Below are 22,205 nucleotides of genomic sequence, written 5' to 3' on the forward strand. Positions count from 1 at the left end.
TTACTGATTGGACACATCATTTGGCCTTTACTTTCTCTGGCAACTCTACCTTTTGAAAACTGACCGTCTCATGGTCATTCAACTCTTTTCATCTTCATTACTCATAAAGGAGAAGAAACCTTTTCTCGGGCTTCAGATTAAACTGAGCTCACCACTGGTCAGGAAAACAGTGCATAAGACCTTAGGATCTGTGAAGGGACCTTTGGGGAAGGAACTGCTACAGAGCTGTTTGTTCAGAAATCCACCAGCAATCTAACAATAGTCTGCGGTGGGCTCAGAATAGCAGCTGAAATTCATTATTAGCCGACGGTAGAGCTGAGACACGCACATGCGAGAAAGAGGCACAAGGTTACCACCGGACAGCTTTCTGTTGCTTCTGACTAGTTCCCTAGGAGTCAGTGGCCCCATTTGTGTTATTTCCTAATCAGGGCCTCGGCTGACCCCCCAGGCTCAAGTTCTGCACATCCATTTCCATTAAACTGAGATTCATCGATACAATAAGATAGAGTAGATATTAATCCATTTTCTTACTTTGTAGAATGAGAAGTGCAAAGAGGGGAAGGACTTTGCCCAACGACATATCGCTACTGAAGGGCAGAGCTAGACTGGGAGTCAAAGGGAACATTTGCTAAAGGATCAGGGATAGCTGCCCTGACCAGAGTGGCTCAGATGGTTGGGCATCGTCCCACAGATCGAAAGTGTGCCAGTTCAATTCCTGGTCTCGGTGCATGCCTGGGTTGCAGGTTCCATCATCAGTCGGGGTGAGAATGAGAGGCAACGGATCCATGTTGCTCTCTCGAAATGATGTGGTTTTTTTTTTCCTTTTCTGCCTTCCTCCTTTCCCCTCCCTCTAAAAATAAATAAAACCTTTTAAAAAAGATATTTGATGCCTGCCCTGATTCTGATTGGCATTCTCCTCCCCCCAATGGTTATTTGAGAGTGGATGGAGAGAGAGCTGAGGAGTAGAATCAGGGCAGGCATGTGATGCTTCTGTTCAGCTATTCTAATCCCTGGACAGCTATGTATTTCTGTTAAACACATACATTTTACTGTCCAACTGTAGAATGCGTGTGTGTGTATACACAGTCATGCACACATACATATTTTGTGTAAATATATAAATAATATATGCATATTCATTTCGCCTTGGGAGAAGGTTTAACACATTTTGTATACACACATCTCAATTTCAGGGTCTTTTTTTTTCCTTTGAAAACTTGTAGCCTTATAGCATTATCACTTCCCTCCACTCTCATTTCAATGCATTGTTCATGCAAAATGAATATTGCTAATTCCCCGAACAGTGTTTCTGAGGAGTGGATGGCTTTCCAAAGGACTGTGCCTCAAAACTGATAGCTGTCTTAACTGACATGTTTATGCAGTATTTGCATTCATTATTGCCAATTAGCATTATGTGCTAAATTAGTTTTGATGGGGAAGGTATATCGAGAAACCTGGCTAGGATATTTTTAGAGTACCTTTCCTGAACAGTCATGGCATATTTAACACAACACGTTTCAAAGTAAAATAAAAATTGTGCTAAAGTTTTCAAATAAAAACCAAAGGAAAAAAAACTTAAATTTTCCTTCCGGTATTCAGAAGCAAGAAGAAAAAGGCAGAAAGTAAAGATGACTCTGATGCACACTGCCCAAAGGGTCTGTCAACAGGTCAACTTAGGAATTCTAAGTTTAAAAGATTCTTTAAGGCACTCAGATATTGAGGATCAACTTCTGCCATTATCTATGTAAAAGGAATGTGATCGAGTTGATACATCCCGGTACCTTTGCTCTTTGCTTAAATAAATCCTTGAAGTGCGTGAAAGAAAAATGAGCTAATAAACATAATCTCATCCTTTACTCCCCATTCCCTTCTTTAATGCTTCACCAAGTTTACAATCACTTTGAAATGCCTTGAAGATAACATTACAGTAGCTCTTTATAAAAGGAGGCAAGTATGCAAATAATGCTTAGATATTCAGTGTTGGACTACAGTCATCCAGTTTGTAGGCTCCTGCATTTTAGAAGCTTTATGAGCCCCTCTGATCCTGTAAGGATCGTTTTATTAATTGCTTCAGGTGTCACTGCTGGAATCTGGCCCAGCACATCTTCAGCTCTTTGGAATAAACTGCATTTCTTAGGCAAATCTAACTTGTTATAATTTCTTATGTGAGAAGAAAATTAATAACTTTTGAAAGCCACTCTATTTCCAGGCACCATTTCATGGGCTTTCACATACAACTGTCAGAGCTCTGTGGATTAGTATTATACTATGACAATTTACATGCTATAACAGTCTCAAAGAGGTCAAACTTCATAGCCAAGGTCACAGAGCTAATAGGATGGGTCGCCAGAGTTCCCTACTGAGACACCTGACCTCAAGATCAAAGACTGGATTTCCATACGGTGCTGCTTCAGGATCCCAGTCAAGGAGGTCTGTTATAGCAGCCCTAATTTGGGCCTCGTCCATGATGTAAGCCTTCTCTTTGGAGACTTCGGCACTAGTGACACACAGCACAACACCAGGGCTTCGGTCTATGACAGTACATGAAATTTGGGGGACTCTTTCCTTGAAACTGTGGGAGGATGAGATGTAACTATCTGTGTGATGGGCTAAAGTAAGAGTTCATTCTCTTGAAGAATAGAACAGATTTCCTCCATATAGGTCATCCTGCCAGGAGATGTCTGGATTGAATGATCACTCATGGTCCTTCCAACCCTAGAACTGTCTCCCTCCTTGGAAAAGCATACATCTGGTGCTATATCTGATGAGCAAAAACAATCTCCTTCTTAAAAATGACTTGGCCTTTGTGGTAGATGGTTTGAGAAAAAATGAAGATATATAAAGTGCTGAAAAACTGGGATTACCCAGGGAGAAAGTAGGATGCATTCCAGATACAGGTCTGTATCAATCAGGAGTAATAGATCAGTTGTTGAATTGCATATTTCATGGCCACTAGACTGAAAGAGGCTGCATTGGGTAGTTTTAACAAGTTAATAATAGGGTTTCATTGGTTAATAATAAAATTATAATGATAAGGAACTAAAACTTCTGAAGATTTCAAAAGATTTTGTTGAAATACATTTTTAATATCTCGCTTCCTCCAAAAGTCCCTGCATATTTAGGTTTAAGGCTCCAGTTTCTACCTTACTTTAATGGATTATCTTAGAGTTCCCATTTCATGATTTTAACAATGGAACCATGAGAGGTAAAAGCGATACATATATGCATGTGTATACATAACGATATATAATATTGTGTGTACAAAGTAATATTGACTTTAAATATCTAAATGCAGTGATTATTCTCATTAAAGGCATTTGGTTCTGTATGCTCAGCCTCACACCCGTCATATTCTTTCACACCTCTCTTATCTGCAAGATAAACACAATCATTCCTATCTTCTCACACTAAAAATTATTTCAGTGATCAAGTTAATACATCTTTTCTGTTCTTTAAAGTGGCCATTATGTCAATCTTTAGAGGTAGGTTGGTTCTCCTCAGATTTAACCAAACTGAATTAACTAATGATTATCACCAATTAATACTCTATAAAGCAATGGTATCCGGTATCTAAAAATTGTGGACAAAAAGTCCACAATTTTGGTAATAATGAAGAGATAAATATTCAGGTAACTTATTTCATCATTCCTTATTAATGTAATATTATTGAATAATGTATTTTTTGGTAGAAACAACTCCAAATTGTAATCTTACTTGTTACAATTTTCCCTTCAAGCAATTTCTCTTATCTTTCTTCCAAAAGTGGTAGAAGTTGGGGATGATTTGTCTGTTACAAAACAGAATACTTAGAATTTCTCATTGATTTACAACTCCCAAGCTAACCAGGTAGCAGCTGCTTATCTCAGATGTGCAGAGCACGAAAACCTACTGTTCCTCTGAATATTTAAACAATCAGAAAATATGATGTATCTACAGGATTCTCATTACTTGGCCCAGATGTCTTTTAGAATGCATCATAAATGTTACATAAAGTGTCATCTTTATGCATGGAAACTATTTAAATTTGGAAACTATAAAGGAAATGGGGGTCCACTTAGTACAGGGTCGTAAATAAAAACACTTATTTTTAGTCAGTCGCATATTATTTCAGTCACCTTCAAATTGTATTCAATTATTTCTGAAGGCTTTTATTTATCCAGGTGGTCTTTTTTCTACCACCAGTAAAGGTAGAGTTTGGTGCACTAGGTCAAGGCGTAGATGCCATGGGGGCTTCCAGCAGCCGGGTCTCTCTCTCCCGCAGTCCTTTGGCATGAACGCTTTCAATGTCTCCAGCTTCACTGGCAAGCCACCCTTTCAGCTTTTCCTGTGTTAGCACATCTGGTGCCGTTTTATCGTAACTACCATGTTTTCCTGCATAGAATCCCTTTTCATCCTCTAATCCTAGTTTCTATCATCCTTTCTAAGGACATTATTCTGCCTTAAGTCAGGAAATATTTAAGAAAACTGTTCCTACTTGATTTGCATTTCATTAAAAGCTAGAAGGAATTTTACAAACTCTGATTTTAAAAAGTGTAACCTATTGTATGCAGTAAGAAGCCAGAATTAGTTTATGACCATACACCACATCAGAAAGGAATTCTCTATTCTGCTTAAAATAATGACTTATCCGTTCAATTTTTGTTCAATCAATAGTTACCCATCTTTCAAGGCCAACTCCAATGCCTTTTTCTTGAAGACCTTCCTGCTCTTAATTCCTGAAGCATAATGCCAATTATCACTCAGAGAGCATTTTTCTTAACTACCCTGTTCTGTGGATTTCCTGGTACTTGCCTTGAAGCAGAATGATACAGTGAAATGAGTCCTTGTGTAGGTATTAGGATATCAGATTCTGGTTTTAGCCATGTCACAAACCACCTGGGTGACTTTTACCAAATTTCCTAACCTCTCAGGGGTCTGGAAAATGCCATAAGACTGACTAGGAAGTTGAGGTTGACAGAGGTCCTGCAGCACCCACAGGCGCTGAACTAGAAGAACAAACTCAGAACTCTAACCCACGCTTTCATTACCCCCTGCTAACCTCAAATTCTTGGAAGCCTTTTGGCATTTTTGTATAGTATTCCAGGGAATGGAACTAAAAGCAGTGAGTAGAATCCGTTTGATATGGTACCATGTGCTTTGATTTTCCAAAAAGAAGCTAAAATATGCAGCATTTTCCAAATGGATTTGGCCATGGGACTGCTCTTTCTTGGAACATACCCGTGAGATACTTTTTTGGAAATGCTGGGTTAAGGCATTGCTTCCCAAACACAGCCCTCAAAATGCAACTCTGTTAAATGATTATAGAAAGACAAAACACATTGTCAGTCATTAATAAGATCCCTGCATGAACCGCTTTCCTCAATTACATTTTCGAGGACGTAAGACTCATCAACTCTGAAGGTTTATAACTGTGTAAGCCTGGGCACTAGCCAAAAAAGGGCCGCCATGGAGATATGTAATGATTTGAAGAGTAAGGGGAGGCTCACAGGGCAGTTCAGGAAAGGCTTGGGCTGACTTGAAGGGCAGCCAAGATGGCAAGTTCCTCACCCAAAAGACATCTTGGGGTTTACAGTCCTAAGTAGACTCAACCCAATCTCAAACTTGACATTTTAATTTCCCTTTGTATTAGCTCTCTTTTGCTGTATCACAAATGCATCATGAATTTAATAGCATGAAACAACTCCCATTTACGGCCCCACATTTTGTTCTGGATCGAAGCCTAGGCTGTCTCACGAGGCTGTGGCAGGGTACACATTTCCAGCTGGAGCTCAGAGCCCCTTTCCAAGCTTATTCACTCAGGTTGTGGGAACAACTCAGTTTCTTGCAGTGATAGGACCAAAGTTCCCATGTCCTTGCTGACATGAGGCTCCCAGGGAGCACCCTCATGTCCAGCCGCATTTCCGGCCCCCTCTCCCACAGTTCACAGCACGGCTGGCTGTTTTCTTCCAGGCCAGCAGGAGAGAACTCCAGATAAGAGCCTCCTCTTCTCTCTTTTAAGGACCACCTAGAAATGTCAGGCCCATCCAGAAAAATCTCCTGATCAATTAATTCGATCAAATTTTTAAGGGCCTCAATTACAATACATCTGCAGAATCCCCTTTGTCTCGTAACCTATCATAACCAGGGGAGTGAGTCAATCAAGTCTTGTTCAGGCCGTAGCATCGTTAGTCCACATAAACTTGACAGCATCCACTCCGGTATGACCAGTTTCCATCTGATTCCTCGTTGGATAGATGACCCGACTGCTATGATGTACTGAAGTAACAAATCCGCGTTGGGAAAGCTCTAAATCCACAGCAGGGCGGCAAACAGCAGGCGGTACCTCCCAGCCTGCCCCTCCTCACACGCCAGTCTGGACCTCATCACTGACTCACGGCTGGCTCACTTTACCAAAGCAGTTTCTTTCTAAAACAAGGCCCAAGTTTTTACTATACAGTCATGTAACTTTAGGACTGGGGAGAGTGTAAACTTTAAGATGATCAACGTACAATCCACCCCCTCGGTAGCTTCTCTGATGCGTGGCTTCCCGGCCATCAGCCCATTCAACCTTTGGTCGGCCCTGCCAGAGAGCCATTCCTTACGCTGAACTGAAATCTGTTCTCCAGTAGTTTCATCCTATCGATTCTAGATCTATCCCTGAAAACAAACAAAAAGGGCTAATTCTGCTCTCACCTGATATATCCTCAGGTGTAGGAAGCTGATCATTGTGACTTTTCTGAGTGCAAGACACTGTTATAAATCTCCAGCACGAAATTTACTAGGCTACTGACAAGTTATCTAATATTATAGAAGGGAGAGGAACTTGTCGATATATTTTCTAGAGTTCGTAACAATAGGCAAGCATGTGGTGCGTGTGTGTTAACACAGATTTTCTTAAGAAAAGGGAAGTGCTGAGCAGTAATGGCTCTGCCTGGATCCGATCACGCTCCCCTTGTTTTGTTTCAGAGTGAAAGAGAAACCATCACCTTCTTTGCACAAGAGGACAGCACTTTCCCTGCGCAGACCGGCCCCAGAGCCTTCAAAATCCCCTATTCCATCAGACAGCGGATTTGTGCGACATTTGATACCCCCAATGCCAAAGGCAAGGACTGGCAGATGTTAGCACAGAAAAACAGCATCAACAGGTAAGAGGGGCAACTTCTGAACGAGGATTTTCCCTGAAGAGCTTTCACAGATGACATGGGTTGGGGGTGTCCGTGTGCCTTCCGGGCTCTGCTGTCTTTCATCCCTCAGTCATATTTCATGAGAGGTCCAACTAAGTAAATAGGAAAAGAGCAAGAATGCAATACTGTGTGTGGCATTTTCTGCCACCCTACTCTGCCTTTGGGGGGAACATTATAAAAAGGGCTACTTTAGTCCCGGTCCCATCTCCAGGTTTGCTAACTGGGCCACACATGCGAGGCTCGGACTAGGTCACCTTAGTGCTTGTCAGGGATCCCAAGGTGAGACTATGAGACGGAGAAACGAAGAAGCAAGTCTCTCAAACCTCCTCCCTACCAGCAGGTAACTTGAAGCATCATTTACACTTAACGGGGACAAACTCAGCCTGCAGAAGTGGCTACCTCCACATGACCAAGGAAGTTAGCAGAGGGTAATCAACAAAGCAAAAGGTGCCTAGGCGCTGTGAATGAATCTGCTGCTTAAGCTGACACCACTCATTACTGTGTTAACGTTGTAGCTGAGGTGAGAATAGAGCGGAGAGATTCATAATGGGCTTTATGAGATGAGATGAGAAGAAGCGGGGGCAATGCTCTCCGGAGCAGCAGTGCTGGGCAGGCAGCTTGTACCCGAAGGACACCTAGCAGGGGAAGGCCCTGACGATTAGTATCTCCCTCTCTCCCTATCCCACCTCTCATGCCCCAGAATGAACAGACAAGGGACCAGGTTTTGCCAGAACCAACTTATTTCCCTTTCCTTTGGTACTACTTTTTTTATTCTTTTGAGGCAAAGCCTTATTTCCTTACTGTTTGGCTTACTCTGTCATTTCTGGGTTTTTTGTTTTGTTCTTTCTTTTCACCCGACTCTTTCATCCCCAAAAGGGAGGGTGGATGTCTGAGAAAGAACAGAGTGTTGGGATCCAGAATCCAAGAGGGAAGGGCCCAACTGAAAAGCAGTCAGGTTCACAGAGGGGAATCGCGAGGAGGCATTGCCGCAAGAGAAAACGGAATTCGGCCCCAGTGGGCCCGAAAAGAATAGACCCTTGAAAGGACATACATTGAAAATGTAAGAATGCAAAAGTGAATGTGTGTACAGGAATAAAAGTAATAATTCGACTACTTCCCAGCAACTTTGAAAAAGAATGAGATGTCTCATTTATAACATGAGCACCATGACTAGGCGAAGTTCACTTTCTGAACAGCGTGAGGACAAGAATGAAAAACTAACCCACAAAACAGCCCTGGCTGGTGTGGCTCTGTGGATTGAGTGCTGGCCTATGAATCAAAAGGTCGCCGGTTCAATTCCCAGTCAGGGCACATGCCTGGGTTTTGGGCCAGGTCCCCAGTAGGGGGCATGTGAGAGGCAGCCACACATTGAAATCTTTCTCCCTCCCTTTCCTTCTCTAAAAAATAAATAAAATCTTTAAAAAAAATTTAAAACTAATCCAGAAAACAATTTGTTTTAAAACAGAACATTGGGCAGGGACTCAAAAGATCTGCAGGGCCCTCCTGGTTCTACAACTGATGTCGGTTATTCCTATTTCTTTTCTACAAATGCAATTCCCAGAAGTCGTAATACATTCACTTTCTAACCCATTCTGGCTGTAAGAGTGAACAGTTTTTAATTTGTCATTGATAAGAAAGTAAGTGCCCCAGCTCCCCCGTGCCCACAGGTGCTGGCAGTGCTTCGCCGGTGAGCCTGTGCACGGGCCTGCCTTGTTTCACCTTACTCTCCATTTAAAGCACACAAGAGAGCTATGGTTTGTGCCTCCAAAGGCATCAGCTTCTGACCTTGCACAGTGAGGAAAATGCATCTCAAACTGGGAGACTAAGGTTCACGTCCTTTTGGCTCTGGGCTCTAATGAGCAGTAAATGGCTACACAGGAGCAGACTGCCCCCTCCAGTGTCTAGGGTCATGAAACATTAGCCCTTGGTGTGTCTGCCTGCTTGCTTTTCCTTTTACCCAAGATGCCTTCTCCAGGAAAGCCTAAATTTCCTTGGCATAAGAAATTCAAACAACCTACTCTTTGGAAAGTTTCTAACACGGTCCCCAGAAAATGCTGATTTTCAAAGCATGCTAGTTACTTCCTTTGAAATGTTCACAATTAATAACAAATTGGAATAGCATAAATATATGTCATCTGCTTCTATTGTTAAATCTCATTTAGTTAACACAGTCAACATCAGTGAATGGCATTTCCTGCCCTCCTCTGTGTCCTGGAACTTAACTCTCCCAGAGTAGTCTAATTAAGAATGATGTAAACAGAAAGTCGGCAAACTTTCTGTTAAAGAACCACCATAAATTGTATAGACCATACAGGACCTGTTGCAACTACTCAGAACTATTCAGCTCTGCTTCTGTAGTGTGAGTCAGCCAGAGCAAATAGGCATGAGCGTGTGTCAATAAACTATATTATGAAAATAGGCAAGGAACCACATCTGGGCCATAATACATAGTTTGCTGACCCCTCATTTAAATGAGTCTGCCCTTACTTAGTAAAAACTTCAGGATCTTATTGCTTCATAGTAACACTGGGAACCAGGTCTTTTCCGTCCCACTCTGTCCCCAAGCCTCCTCTTCTACATGGGAAGAAACATGGGACAGAGATGAAGGGGATTTTCAGATGTGATTTGTCACAACTTTCTACTGTGTAATCCCAAAGCACTGGTCTTGCTCTCTTATGGTTAGAAATGATGGAGTATAGAACTGATCATCAGGGTGTGTAAACACACAGAAATCTAACATTGCCGAAATGCTCATATATTTGGGTTAAGAAAGCTTTCTGTACCTTGAGATTTCATCAAGTCTGGGCTCACAAGAGAAAGATGATCCCAAATCACATAGCCAGTCTTTCTATGAAAAGAATTCACTGACCTTGATTTTGTGACAGCACATTCACCTACTTCTTCCCCTTCTTTCAATTTCCGAAAGTGTTAAAGGGCTAGTGAAGCAACAGCCGTCCAATGAGGAGTTTGCAAAGGAAGTGGAGGGAAACTTTTGTTTTTATTTTGTGGCCAGTGTGGGCGTTCTCTTACCCTCCTCTTTGTAAATGCAAATGTCACTGAGGATAATCTGCCTTTTTACCAAACAAGTTTCTACTAAGATCTGAATAGGAGGTTAGAGGCATGGAAGGTGAAGTTAAAGGCTTAGCAAGCAATGAGAATGTGGGAAATGTCAGTGGCCTGTGCTATGAAGAAGCAACCCAGGTGGCCTTGGAACCTGCCTGGCGTGTGGATCGCCCTAAGTAAGTGTCACAACCCAGCAAAGAATGTCACAGAAAGCAGTGGTGGGTATAGATTCTGTGAGCAAATACTATTACTCAGGGCCCCCGCCTGCTCCGTATCCAAGTTGATATTGTGCATTTATCCTAAGAATTCCGATACAGTACTCTCCGCCTCAGTGTTCTTGGCTACATGTGATGATGTGTAGGGGGATAGGGCTGAGAAATGAAGAATTGATTGCACAGGAGTGAATGCTGGGCAGCACTGCTGAGAACTAAACAAATTAAATAATATCGGACACTAGCTGCTTCAGCTGGAAGTGTCCTCCCACCTCTCAAATTCCTCAGCACTTTGTATCTTTAGGATACTTTATTTTTTAATTATAGTTAAACGTATCATAGTACGGGCATCAATATTTTTTAAATGAATGGCATGAACTTTTCCATTGCATAGTGTACTTGACCTTAAAAACTTGCCTCATACTAATACAACAGATAAAATAAGCATCAAAGGACTTTGAAAGTTGGCTTCGAAAGAAAGCAGGTTTACATTGTGGAGAATTCCTGTCTTTCTTTTGGGTCTTAGATAGTACCTGACGCTGTTAGAGCATTCTCTTTTTAAGGCCTCATGATTTCCACATTCTAGAAACCCTTGTGAAAACACAGGCAGCCTGACTAAGTTACTATGGGAACAGATGATGGATAAAGGGCATGAAATATGGGAGGATGAATAGAGGAGAAGCACCCGAAATGGAAGAAAGAATTCCAAATTGAAAAATAGCAGATAAACTGCATCTCATTAATGGTTTTTTCCATGATAGTATACTTATTTGAAAATTTACAAGCACTTCCAGAGAAATATATTGTTTATTAGTCAACTGGTTAAAGAGAGTTCAAATGTATTTTAGATGTTCCTGCTCATAAGTGATGATGAAAAATTTATGAATAAACTACATCACACCTCTTGGCTGACCAGCAGAACTACAATCACTTGTTTTTCCACCCAATCTTTTTAATAGGCCCTCTAGTGAGAAACAGGGATCTTTTCACCTTAAGGTCCTATCCTTTCATTTCCTCTGTCCACCCTCTTAAATTGGATGTACAGGAACAGTGAAATGGCCAGAGGGCAGGGAGAGAGGACAAAGGAAGGTCGCAAGGGAGCTTATTAATCTGTGTCTGAATAGTTGCTGAGAATTCATTGCAAGTGGAGCAGTCCCAGCTCCAGCTTTCTTATGGGGTGAAAGAAGGAGGAGGGGAAACCAGAGAGAAGATGATGAGAAAATGCATACGGAATAATGGTGGAGCAGAGTGGCACAGCAAAAGCGTGCTGGGCCCATAACCCAGAATACCTGCTTCGCAGAAAGGCTACTGTGGGTGGTCACACCAATGACCACTGGAACGGTCTCTTCGTCCTGCGTTTGGGCATTTACCATGATTACACCAAACTAAGCTTTCTCGGTTCTGCAAGCCAGAGGCTAGGAAATACACTCTAATGTTTAAATATGAAAACGATGGGAGGCTGCCATTTCTAAAAAAAACAATGTCCATGACTCTCTTAAGGAGAATTAATACATGGGGTACAGTACTACACAGGTCTTTGGAGGGCAAGACACGATGCAGCTCAAATCAGATTTCCAGGTTCTTGCCCAGTGGACTTATGCAGGGTCTGAAATTTAAAGAGAGGCCTTGCACTGAAGCCCGAGGGACCCAACACAGCAAGGTGGTGAGCAATTGGGCTTCAGTCCACCCAAGTCAATGAGTCATGAAACTCCCTACTAATGTGAAGCTGAAAACAGACAGCCCTGGTGGGACAAATTTAACTATGAACACACTAAATGGCTTGTAAGTGGAAAGTGTCCGTCCTCAAGGCAATACGGCAGAGTAGCTTTTTATGTTCCTCCAGGAGAACCAAAGTTATGCTCCGGCTGCAAACCCCCATTGGGGGGTGGAGGGTGTCAAGGGACTTTGCATACCTTCTAGGCAAGGGGGGGGATTTGCCCTGATCTTTGAAGAAGTGAGCCTTCCTCCTTGAAGCTATTACAGTTTTCAGGAAAGGTGAAGATGCTAAGTGCCCTGTGTCGTCTAAATAATCCCCATCCACAGTGCTGTCTCAAGCAGGACCTGGAAGTGCTGACAATATTGGGGTGCCTGAATGTGACGTTTTCATAACTTGAGAAAGTGAAATCATAGGAAGGATTATACCCAATTCATTAGAGTACCCTTTACGTAATTAACTATTTCTTTTCAATTGTGAGCTTTCAGTCAAACCCATGGTATTTTGCAAACGAACAAGTATAAGTATTTCACCCTCCGCTCATTCAGCCTCAGCACAGGGGTCTCTCCTCTGGGAACAAATGGTAGTCATTCTGCATCCCCCTCAAGATGCTTAGAAATGTCTCAAGGTTACTGTAGTGGAAAATGAATAGAAATGTGACCTACTTTTCCATGACATACCCCAATTCAAAGAAGAGATTTGATTTGGTAGTTCTCAATGCCCTTCATTTCCAAATATGAGGAGTTAACATGGACTTACCCGGCTGGGGATGAAACTGGAGAACTGAAAACGGGGCCTACCATGGGCTTTATTCTCATCGGACAACTCACCAGCGGTCCTGAGAGCTCTGGGGCTTTCACTACATTTCCCAAAGGAGGAGGAATCCTTGCTATTTATTCCCTTCCAGGAGCAGGACAGTTGAATTGGCGAAAGGCAGAAGGAGGGGGGGAATTCTGTTGCCAAACTGACTGGCCTAAAAAAATTAAGGCAGCACTCTTAGGGCAACACGGAATGGAGCTCAGCATGCTTTCACTGCCTGTACCTTTCATTCTGGGTTCGCCACACCAACGTTCTTTCATTTGAAGGCACAAGGGTTCAACAGGCACAGGCTACATTATGGTGCACACCTTGTGCTTGTTCTGGAAAAACGGAACACTGACTTGCTTTATCCTGGAAGCTGCTTCGCTGTTTGGTGAGTGCCCAGTGAGCCTGAAGTTGGTAAAGGAGAGCTAGCCAGGCCCAATGCTCATGGTGTGTCCAGTTACTACTGTATGGAATAAGTGGTGGTGTTTTTCTCTTCTATTTGCATTTAAAGAACCACATGGAGGTTGGTTTTGGTCACATCAGATGCTTACATTAAATGAAACAATTAGGACAATGGCAGGAATTTTATTTTCTTTCATTATGACTATATTTCAACTCCCTATTTGGTGCTATACAGTAGGATTATGTACTATTCTTATATGAAGTTTCCCAGTTTGCTATAGGCAGCTAAACTTAGTTTTCACTTTTTTATACTGCCAGGCTACTCAGAAGGAAGGTGTTTTTTTAAGTATCCTTTTTAATGTCAAAAACTTGTTTTCATATGCATGAGAACAATTTGTAGGATATAAACAAACCTGCTGCCCTCTTGTTAGAGGTGCAAGTGCGCCCTTCTACTTGGCAGTGTTGGGTGTGAGCCTAAACTCTGAATGAAATGACACCATGTACCTGGTGTATGTGCGGCATCTTCGATGCTAAGGATGCGATGCAGCACCTCAAGCGTGGCGCCCTGCTCTACCTTAGTGGGAAAATCATTCTCAGTCACAAGAAAAGCTCACAGCTTGTCAATAGGTATATTGGCCCCCTGGTAATATGGTTCTGAGTCACTAAAATAAAAGCTTTGTTATCTGGAATTCAGGCAAAAACCCAGCTATAAGTGCAATGTGTCCTTGATAGCTCATCAGTGCCTTTCCCCAAAGGCTAAGATAGAGCCACGGACCCATGCCTTCCTCCATTACTGCTATCTAATCTCTGCTCACTGATTGAGGGTTTAGACGTTACTATTCCCTAAGGCACCTGATCTGAATCCAGCTTTCGGCTGTAAAGAAAGAGGGGTATCTCTACTTTCACACCAAATGGACTCCTAGACACTTTTCCTTTTCATAAAATTAGCCCAGTGTTACAATAGTATATAAAGACCTCATACACTATTTATCATGATTCCCTCAAGCCTCCCCTCCTCTTTGTACCCAAAGAAGAAAACAAAAAGCACAGTAACCAGTTCCAAAAATCCCCAAATCTAACCTAATCTCCATCACTGGTTTAAGAAGGTCATTAGTTTGAAGATGTATTTTGACACCTGAGATTCTATATAAAAACTCGGTTTGTGAGCCCCCCCGCCCCCACCACACACGTACACACCATTATAAGTTGGCCTGTGTCTAGCTAGCAAAATTGCTAAGGTAAAGATTTATGAGCCCAGTTCTGTCCTGGTTTCCACACAAAGCTTGGGATTTAGCAGGGGATCAAGGGTGGGAGAGAGCGAAGTCTCAAATGGATGAAATTAATCATGGTAATAAAAGGAACCCCAGGAGCTCAGGTGAATAGAAAGTATGCAGGCTAACAAACAATATTAAACTTAATAAACCATCGCTATGCAATGAACTTAGGGGGATGAATCCATAAAGCTGTCGGAGCACGGGTTTTTTTACAGCTTATCTGTACTCTTTCAGTGATAGTTCCAAAGAAAAAGATAAAAGTCACCGAGGAATGAATTTCACCAAAGACATAGAATAATTGTAAAGTAAATTCCTAAAATTTACAGAGTGCATAATCTCACTTAGATAGCATACTGCATCTTTATGCCACCAAAAAAAAAAAAAACCCTATTTTTCAAAATTACCTCGGTCGATCAGAATTTGAAAAGGCTATGACAAAAGATTTCCCCCAAGTTCAGTGCATAAAATACAACACTTTGAAGCATCTAAGATGAAAATCAAACATTCATTTCTTTAAACATGTTTTAAAAAGTGAGTTGTATTTAAAGGCATTCACCTGAATTTCAGGACTACTGTTTTTGCTAAATGTTCTTTCATTTCAAAAAATAATCAAAGACACTCAAGAAATTTTCTAAAATCGAATACTGCTATGAATTCTCTTTTCTAGTATTAAGAAAATCCCGAGTTATTTGTGCGTTCACTTGCTGGCGTCCAAATGCACCAGCATGATTGTGAAGGAAAAGGGATCACGTACATTGGGATCAGAATAATTTAAAGAGTGGCGTGAAGATAACCAAATATATGGTATACCAATTTTCAAAAATTAGCATAATGCATTTGCGCATGTGCAAGCAGTAACATAATTCAGCTGTCTGAGGAATAGACTATTGCATTAGAGTTTTAGGGGTTTTTATACATTAATTATTCTGTCGTAGATGGGTAAATGTAGTTTCATAGGATGTCTCTTTATCACAAAGCTAGTTGAGTCACTTGTAGTAAGGCGGATATGCTCCTATGTGTGTCTACTGAAGTGAAGTGGAATTTGAGATGTGTATGCTGGGCTGAGCCAGCGCCCTTACATAAATTCAGAGGATGAATCAGCAACAAGCTTGGGGAGCACGTTTCATTTGTTCCAATATGTGCAGAGACCTGGGCCAGATGAGTGTTGTATTTCTGCCCTTATTGATCGTTTCGCTTCCTTTAGCCCTGGTGCCTTCTCTGCAAAGCGGGACATCTGTGGGACATTTCAGAACCATGTGGCTGGCAGAAGTCATTCTCCGCTCTGCTAACCTTCCCACTCACCCCCATGGATTTATGGTTTTTTCTAACATTGCATTGGGACAAAGATTCATTAAAATCTCCAGAACGCATCCATCCGTACGCCCCTCCTAAAGTTTTTATACTGTGTTTTGATGCCCAGGTCTTCCTCCTCCCAGGTCTTGAAATGTCAAAGGTCTAGAACAGTTCCTGAGGAGACAAGCTGTCGGAGTGCTTGAGGCAGAACCTGCAGCTCTGGTGTTCAGCAACTCTGACCCTCTAGGTGCTTCTTTTCAAATGCAGCACACACAAAAAAAGTTTAATCTAATCTCTCAATGGGCTATTTCCTCTGGAAATCAAGATTGGGCTGTAATGCAGGGTGGGGACAGGGATCAGCACAGTGGCCTTCAGGCCAACTCTGGCTCACCACCTGCTCCCTACAGCCCAGAAGCTAGACAAGGTTTTACGCATTTTTAAATGGTCAGAAAAAAAAAAAAAAAAAAAAAAAAAAATCAAAGAAGAGTACTACTGTGTGAGTGTGAAAACTGTATCATGTTCAAATTTGAGTTTCTCTAAATAAAGTTTTATTGGAACAGAGCCATGCTCCTTCACTTACGTGTTGTCAGTGGCTGCTGACACTCTCACGCAGAGCTGAGTTGCTGGGGAGAATGTATGAGGTTAAGTTATAAAAAAATATTTATCTGGCCATTGACAGAAATATTTCTCAATCCTTGCTGTAGAATATAAAGTATGACTTCAGGGTTATTACAATCAGAAGAATTCCGAAAGTCACTCCCAGAGGACATAGGCCATGGCTGTTAAACAGCAAATATACACAATATAAACTCTCAATAAAGTGATGACAAATCTGTGCTGCTTTTATTGTCTGTGCTGCTTTTATTGCCATATTCTTTTTTTTTTTTAATGAAAATGGAAAGGATAAAGAATTACTTACCATGGCAGGAGCAAATGCATGTCCCAGGGTCATTATTCATACGAAGTACCTGGGAAGAGGCTGTCACACAGCCCACCCAGCCTTCACTCGGACCTGCTCGCTCAGTTTGCCTGTTCCTCCAGTTTGTACCTTCGACTTAAATGTTGGTTGGGGGGTGAAGGGTGTCTGTTTACTGATAGATCTGGTCATGTAACAATTTCCCCTACACCCGTATCCACATGACCAGGAAGAAGGGACAGTAATCAAAACAAAGTTCTTAAATAAGAGAAAACAGAATCCCTTCAACTACCCAGGCAAGGCTGCTTTGCGATTTCTATTAGCATAAAAATAAATAGCAATACTTGATTCTAGGGCTGTTGGGGTGGGGGGAGGGGGGAGTGGAGAAGGAAGAAAAGGAAGATAAAGACGCAGAGGACATTTTTAAGCTGGCCTTTTCTCCCTTTCTCAGTTAAAGATTCAGGTGTAGTGGAAAGCGTATATTGTACCCTGATATTTATGCTGTTTGGCAACCAACTGGCTTTAAGCGAAGTCTTAAGACCTTTGAATAAAACAGAACTTTATTCATTCAAAAATTCCTGTGTGTTGCTTGTGAATGATAATGCGCCCGAAGAGCTTGTGTTCTCTTCTAAGGGCTCTTCGCTGTGTGAGTCTTTGTGATGACATGCTGAGTGTGCTGATGGACAGTGGGGCCACCCTCAACGTAGGCAACTCTTGGTTGACTCTGGGAACTCTTTTCAACTTATCACGATTTTACCAGAGGTGACATTTCTGTCCCTGCTGTAAAAGTTACCTGTGAAAAACTGTGACCTTTAATACTTTGTGTTGCCTTAGTCCTCATCATTGCAAAGTTATTATCCAAAAGGTTACCATTTGTTTTCACTGAAGATCCCGTATCATCTGAAAAAAGCTCATGCCAATCACTCAGCCAATGGGTATTGAATAAACGCCTGTCACGGCATTATGATAAGCGCTGTTGCAGAATGAGAAAATCATTAGCTATGATCCTTCCCCTTAAGTTCTCTGCAATCTCACTGGAAAGGCCCAGCACATACACATGAATTATATAAGCATTTTACTCACATGAAAATTTAAGCACAAGCATAGAAAGAGTACAGAGAGGAAATAAATCACTCTGAGCAAAGAGATGAGAACTGAACCAGGTTGTAGGAGTGTAGGATATTGATGAACAGTTGATAAAGAAAAAGAGTGAGCATTCCAGTGAACAAAACAGGCTGAATAAAAGTAAGAAGCTGGGTATTATGTAAGTGAGCATTAATGGCTGAAAGGACAAAAGAATATCGAGTACACATATATACATATTGCCTGATCTAGATTGAGGATAGACCAAGGAAGACACTGAAAACAAGTAAAGTACATAGCTGATAATTGAAAAATAGGATGCAGGGTACATAAGAGTTTGGATGCATAAAGAGCTATAAAGCTTTTGCTGTGATTTAAGCCATAAAACAATAGAGCATAAATTAAACAAAAGTACTATGAATGGAAAAGAAGGGTGAAACTGATGAGTATGTCACAAATAATAATAATAATAATGGTAATTACTGAGATACATATTTCTCAGCAGCAGATTGAGAACCAACTTTGAGGCATGAGGACTATGTATATAAATTCATATACTAAATGACATATTATGTGTAATACACATATTAATTATATATTAATTGTATGATATACTAATATACATTAATGCCTATAATTATATATACATTTCTGATGTGTTAAGTTTGAGGATGTCACTACCTAACTGGAGTGATTCTAAGGCCATTTAAACATTCATAACAGCCTCACATTAACCTGTAAGACCAGAGGTACAGATCTAGACACTGTCCACGTAGAGTTTTCACTAATCTGCTTAGTACGTGAGCCCACTGAAGAGAGAAAGAAGAAATCAAAGGTAAAAATTGACAGCCCTTATGTTTACCAAGGGAGAGAAAACGAGGGGTCAGCTATTTTGAAAACATAGAAATGAGTCATATAATCACATAAGCTAATTAAACAGAAATTTTCAAGGGGGATAATCAGGGAGAAATATACAAACACACAGAGCTCAGGGAAGAAGAGGACTGAGAAAAGAACTGGAGGATGAGAAGGTCATTGGTCACATTCCAATGTACAACTGCAGTTGAGTGCTTGGTTACAAACTAGAGTTCTCCCAGACCTAGCTCGGGAGCTTTGTATTCCATTATAATAATATCCACTACAATTCATTTCTAATTTCCTTACAGTGATTTTTATTTCTACTTTTATTTCTATACTCATTTCTGTTTTGTTATTCTTTTTATTTAACTCTCTGTCTAGGAATTTATCTTATTTTGCTACACAAAGTAGCCCATCCGCTGTCATTTTGAACCTGTGGGAAGCTCGTCATCAGCATGATGGTGACCTTGACTCCCTGGCCTGTGCCCTTGAAGAGATTGGGAGGACACACACGAAACTCTCAAACATTACGGAATCCCAGCTTGATGAAACCGACTTCAACTACAGCAGGCAAAATGGACTCTAGCCCACTTCCTCTCAAGAGACAGTGATAGCCAGCTTCGGGACATTTGCTTTAAACGGAAGAAAGAGGCAGCTTTCTGCCCCGGTGGCATTTGGGAAATTCAGCCTTCATTTATAACCAGTGACAATCCCTGGTTAAAGAAACTGAATTTAGTATAGGTAGAACATGTTCATAGGGAAGAGTCTTAGATAAAAGAAGGCTCTCCTGTCTCCTTTGAATCCATACATGGGTTAACACTTGATGAACTTCTCAGATTTGGGGCGGCGAGGATAAAAGTGAGGGTATAACTACAAAAAAGCTGGGGAGGCAGAGAATGAATAAGTGCACGTTTTCAACAGGTGTTTAATGATGTGCCCCGAAGGGCCAGCTAATTCTGGCACCAGAGCATCAAGAGATCTCTACCAGCTGGCATCTGTGATGTTGGCAATCACTGCAACACTGGCTTGCAGACATGAAACAGGGTTACCAACCCATTTGTAGGACTGTAACACCACCAAGGAGGGCATTTAGAATTTAGAATCTGAGTACATCACACCAGCACCAACCGATTCCTTATCTATCCTAGCCACTTAATGGAGACGAGATCAAGAGGTAAGATAGACCACAAACTAGTTCTTGCAGTACATCCCACCTTCGTTTCCTCCAAAGAGAAATCTACCCGCATTTTCCTTCCTTACCCATAGAGCAGAGGAAAGGTTTCAAGCACCATAGACTTTTCAATAGGGAAACTTATTTCCTCTCACTCAACAAAGCAGAGCTGTCCCTATTCCCAGTTAAGCCACTTGAATTGCAGAGTGCCGATAGCACACAGCCTATTACGTGGATTTGGAGATGAGAGAGGTCAAAGTAGACCCAAGGAGACATGAACTGCAGGTGCCGTAGACGTCCAGCTGTAATGTTGAGGTGCGAGTGTTTCCCCACTTTTCTGAAATGGCTACTATAAGGGATGAAGGGGTTTTCCCGTACCTTCCTATCCAGGTTCTTGACATTTTCTAGCCTTCAGTACGATGTTATCACCAAATTCCTCCAGGGAGTCGTAGGTCCCCTCCTTCTGCCTCTTGGGAAATTAGCAGATAGTCTTTGCTCTCAATGATATTCGAGGAAAGAGACCGCTACCACAACGTCCTGGAAACCACATGCACTGTTCGGGGAAACTCCGGGCTCCGATAACTCGACCTCACCAAGCACGCGTTCTCTATGGCACCATTAAAGTACTGGTTTTTTGTTTTAAATAAGAGGCAATGATATTGTGGAGGGTTAAAATCCACAGATAATTCATGACTCCCATCTTCACAGCTGACTTCATCTTTTATCCCGTTGAATCATTTTTGAAAAGATGCCAGGGCAGACTAAAAATGCAAAGACCTGCTCCTGCTCATCTTCTGGGCGGCGCTCTCATTAGCTGTCCACGATCAGGACAACCAAAGTCAAGGACCTAGATTAACCACAAAGCTGATCAGCTACTCAGCAGTTGGCTACGTTAGAATAAAATAAAAATATACAGGGAATGGGGGGAGTATCTGGCATTGGAGATATGGTCAGTTTTTTTAAACAATGTTTTGTAGATCCCATGTTTAAAAACAACTGTTGTGAATCTCCACCTAAGTGAAAAAAAGACTTCAGATAAATTTATGACACCATGAGTAAGTCTTTGAAGAACCCTTGAAGGTGTTGGCCATTTTCTAACTAATGTGTGGGATATATGGGTGTGTCCCTTGTCTTTTATAGAAGCCTCTGCTACGTGAAAGTCAAAAGCATCTTGCTTTTCTCAGGAACCAAAGGCATATTACATGGGACACACAAGTCCCCTTAGAGCTGTCAAACATATTTTCAAAATACCACATCCAGATCATGAAAACATCCTTTTAGCAGTTGCTCAACTTGTTTATTCATTCTAGGGAACAATAGGGAGAAAGCGTGAAAGTCAAATCATGGGCAGTCCTTGATATAATTTCTGAAAAAGAAAGTAGTAGAAGTAGCTGGTCATGCGTCCAAACTAAACTTGAGATTACCTGGCATGGGTGGTATGCAGAAAGAATCTGCATTAACTGTTGAATGGTTTAAAAAAAAAAACACACTATGAAGATTGTTAGTATCTTTCTTGGGGAGTTTTTGTTTCGAACCATCCTACCCTTTTCTCCCCTTCCCTTCTAATTGGACTTATAACTGTTGTACCTACTCTGGGAATCCACACAGATCCTTTTTAGATTTTTGATACATATTTTATATTTTAAAAACATGAAAAATGTTAATGTTTTCCCTAGAATCTGTCTAGTTTATTTTAAGATATGTGGTTGCTATTCATCCCTGATTATCTGGAATTTCCTCCACGGATTTTTTTCGGTCTGGGTTTTATAAATGTACTTCATCACCACATCACATTGAGAGACAAAGGAAGCAAATTCACATAATTCATCTCTGATTTCAGCCCAAGGTTCAAATCCATATTTCAGCCCATTTTGCTCCCTCTTTACATTTCTTACTGAATTCTGCTAGGATCCTACATAGGACTTCTACAGAAATATATGATATTCTGTGGCCATTTCATGTCAGGATTGTGCAGTATTTTACAATAACATTCCCAAAAGAACCCAGGTTTGTGAGACTTCCAAGCCAAAGTGTGTGTGTGTTGGGGGGGCGGGAATGGTGGCAAGGGGGCATGAAATCACAGATCACAGAGACTTAACGGACACTGAAGCTGTGGTCACTCACTGTGAGCTAAGCTCTGGTCCATTTGAGCCTTTGCCTGTCAACACGAGCTGCCCCCCCACCCCCCTCCTTGAAAGAATTTTCAAGTGCTAAAGTAAGTGCTTCATTCATCAGTCCAAGCACTTACTTTA

At 41.5% G+C, this 22,205-nt stretch overlaps 1 protein-coding gene across 1 annotated transcript in view; it reads left to right on the forward strand.

Moving 5' to 3' along the window:
- Window positions 1-21,996, forward strand: part of UNC5D (unc-5 netrin receptor D) — a 223,033-nt gene extending 201,037 nt beyond the window's left edge. The window contains exons 17-18 of the mRNA XM_037055091.1: window positions 6,946-7,124; window positions 19,164-21,996. Of these exons, the coding sequence (XP_036910986.1) occupies window positions 6,946-7,124; window positions 19,164-19,368 (384 nt within the window). The 3' untranslated portion in view covers window positions 19,369-21,996. The remainder of the gene's footprint in view (window positions 1-6,945; window positions 7,125-19,163) is intronic.
- The last annotated feature ends 209 nt before the right edge of the window (window positions 21,997-22,205 follow it).

This window comes from Sturnira hondurensis, unplaced genomic scaffold, assembly GCF_014824575.4.
Source record: "Sturnira hondurensis isolate 20B ecotype Veracruz unplaced genomic scaffold, ASM1482457v3 Scaffold0008640, whole genome shotgun sequence".
NCBI lineage: Eukaryota > Metazoa > Chordata > Mammalia > Chiroptera > Phyllostomidae > Sturnira > Sturnira hondurensis.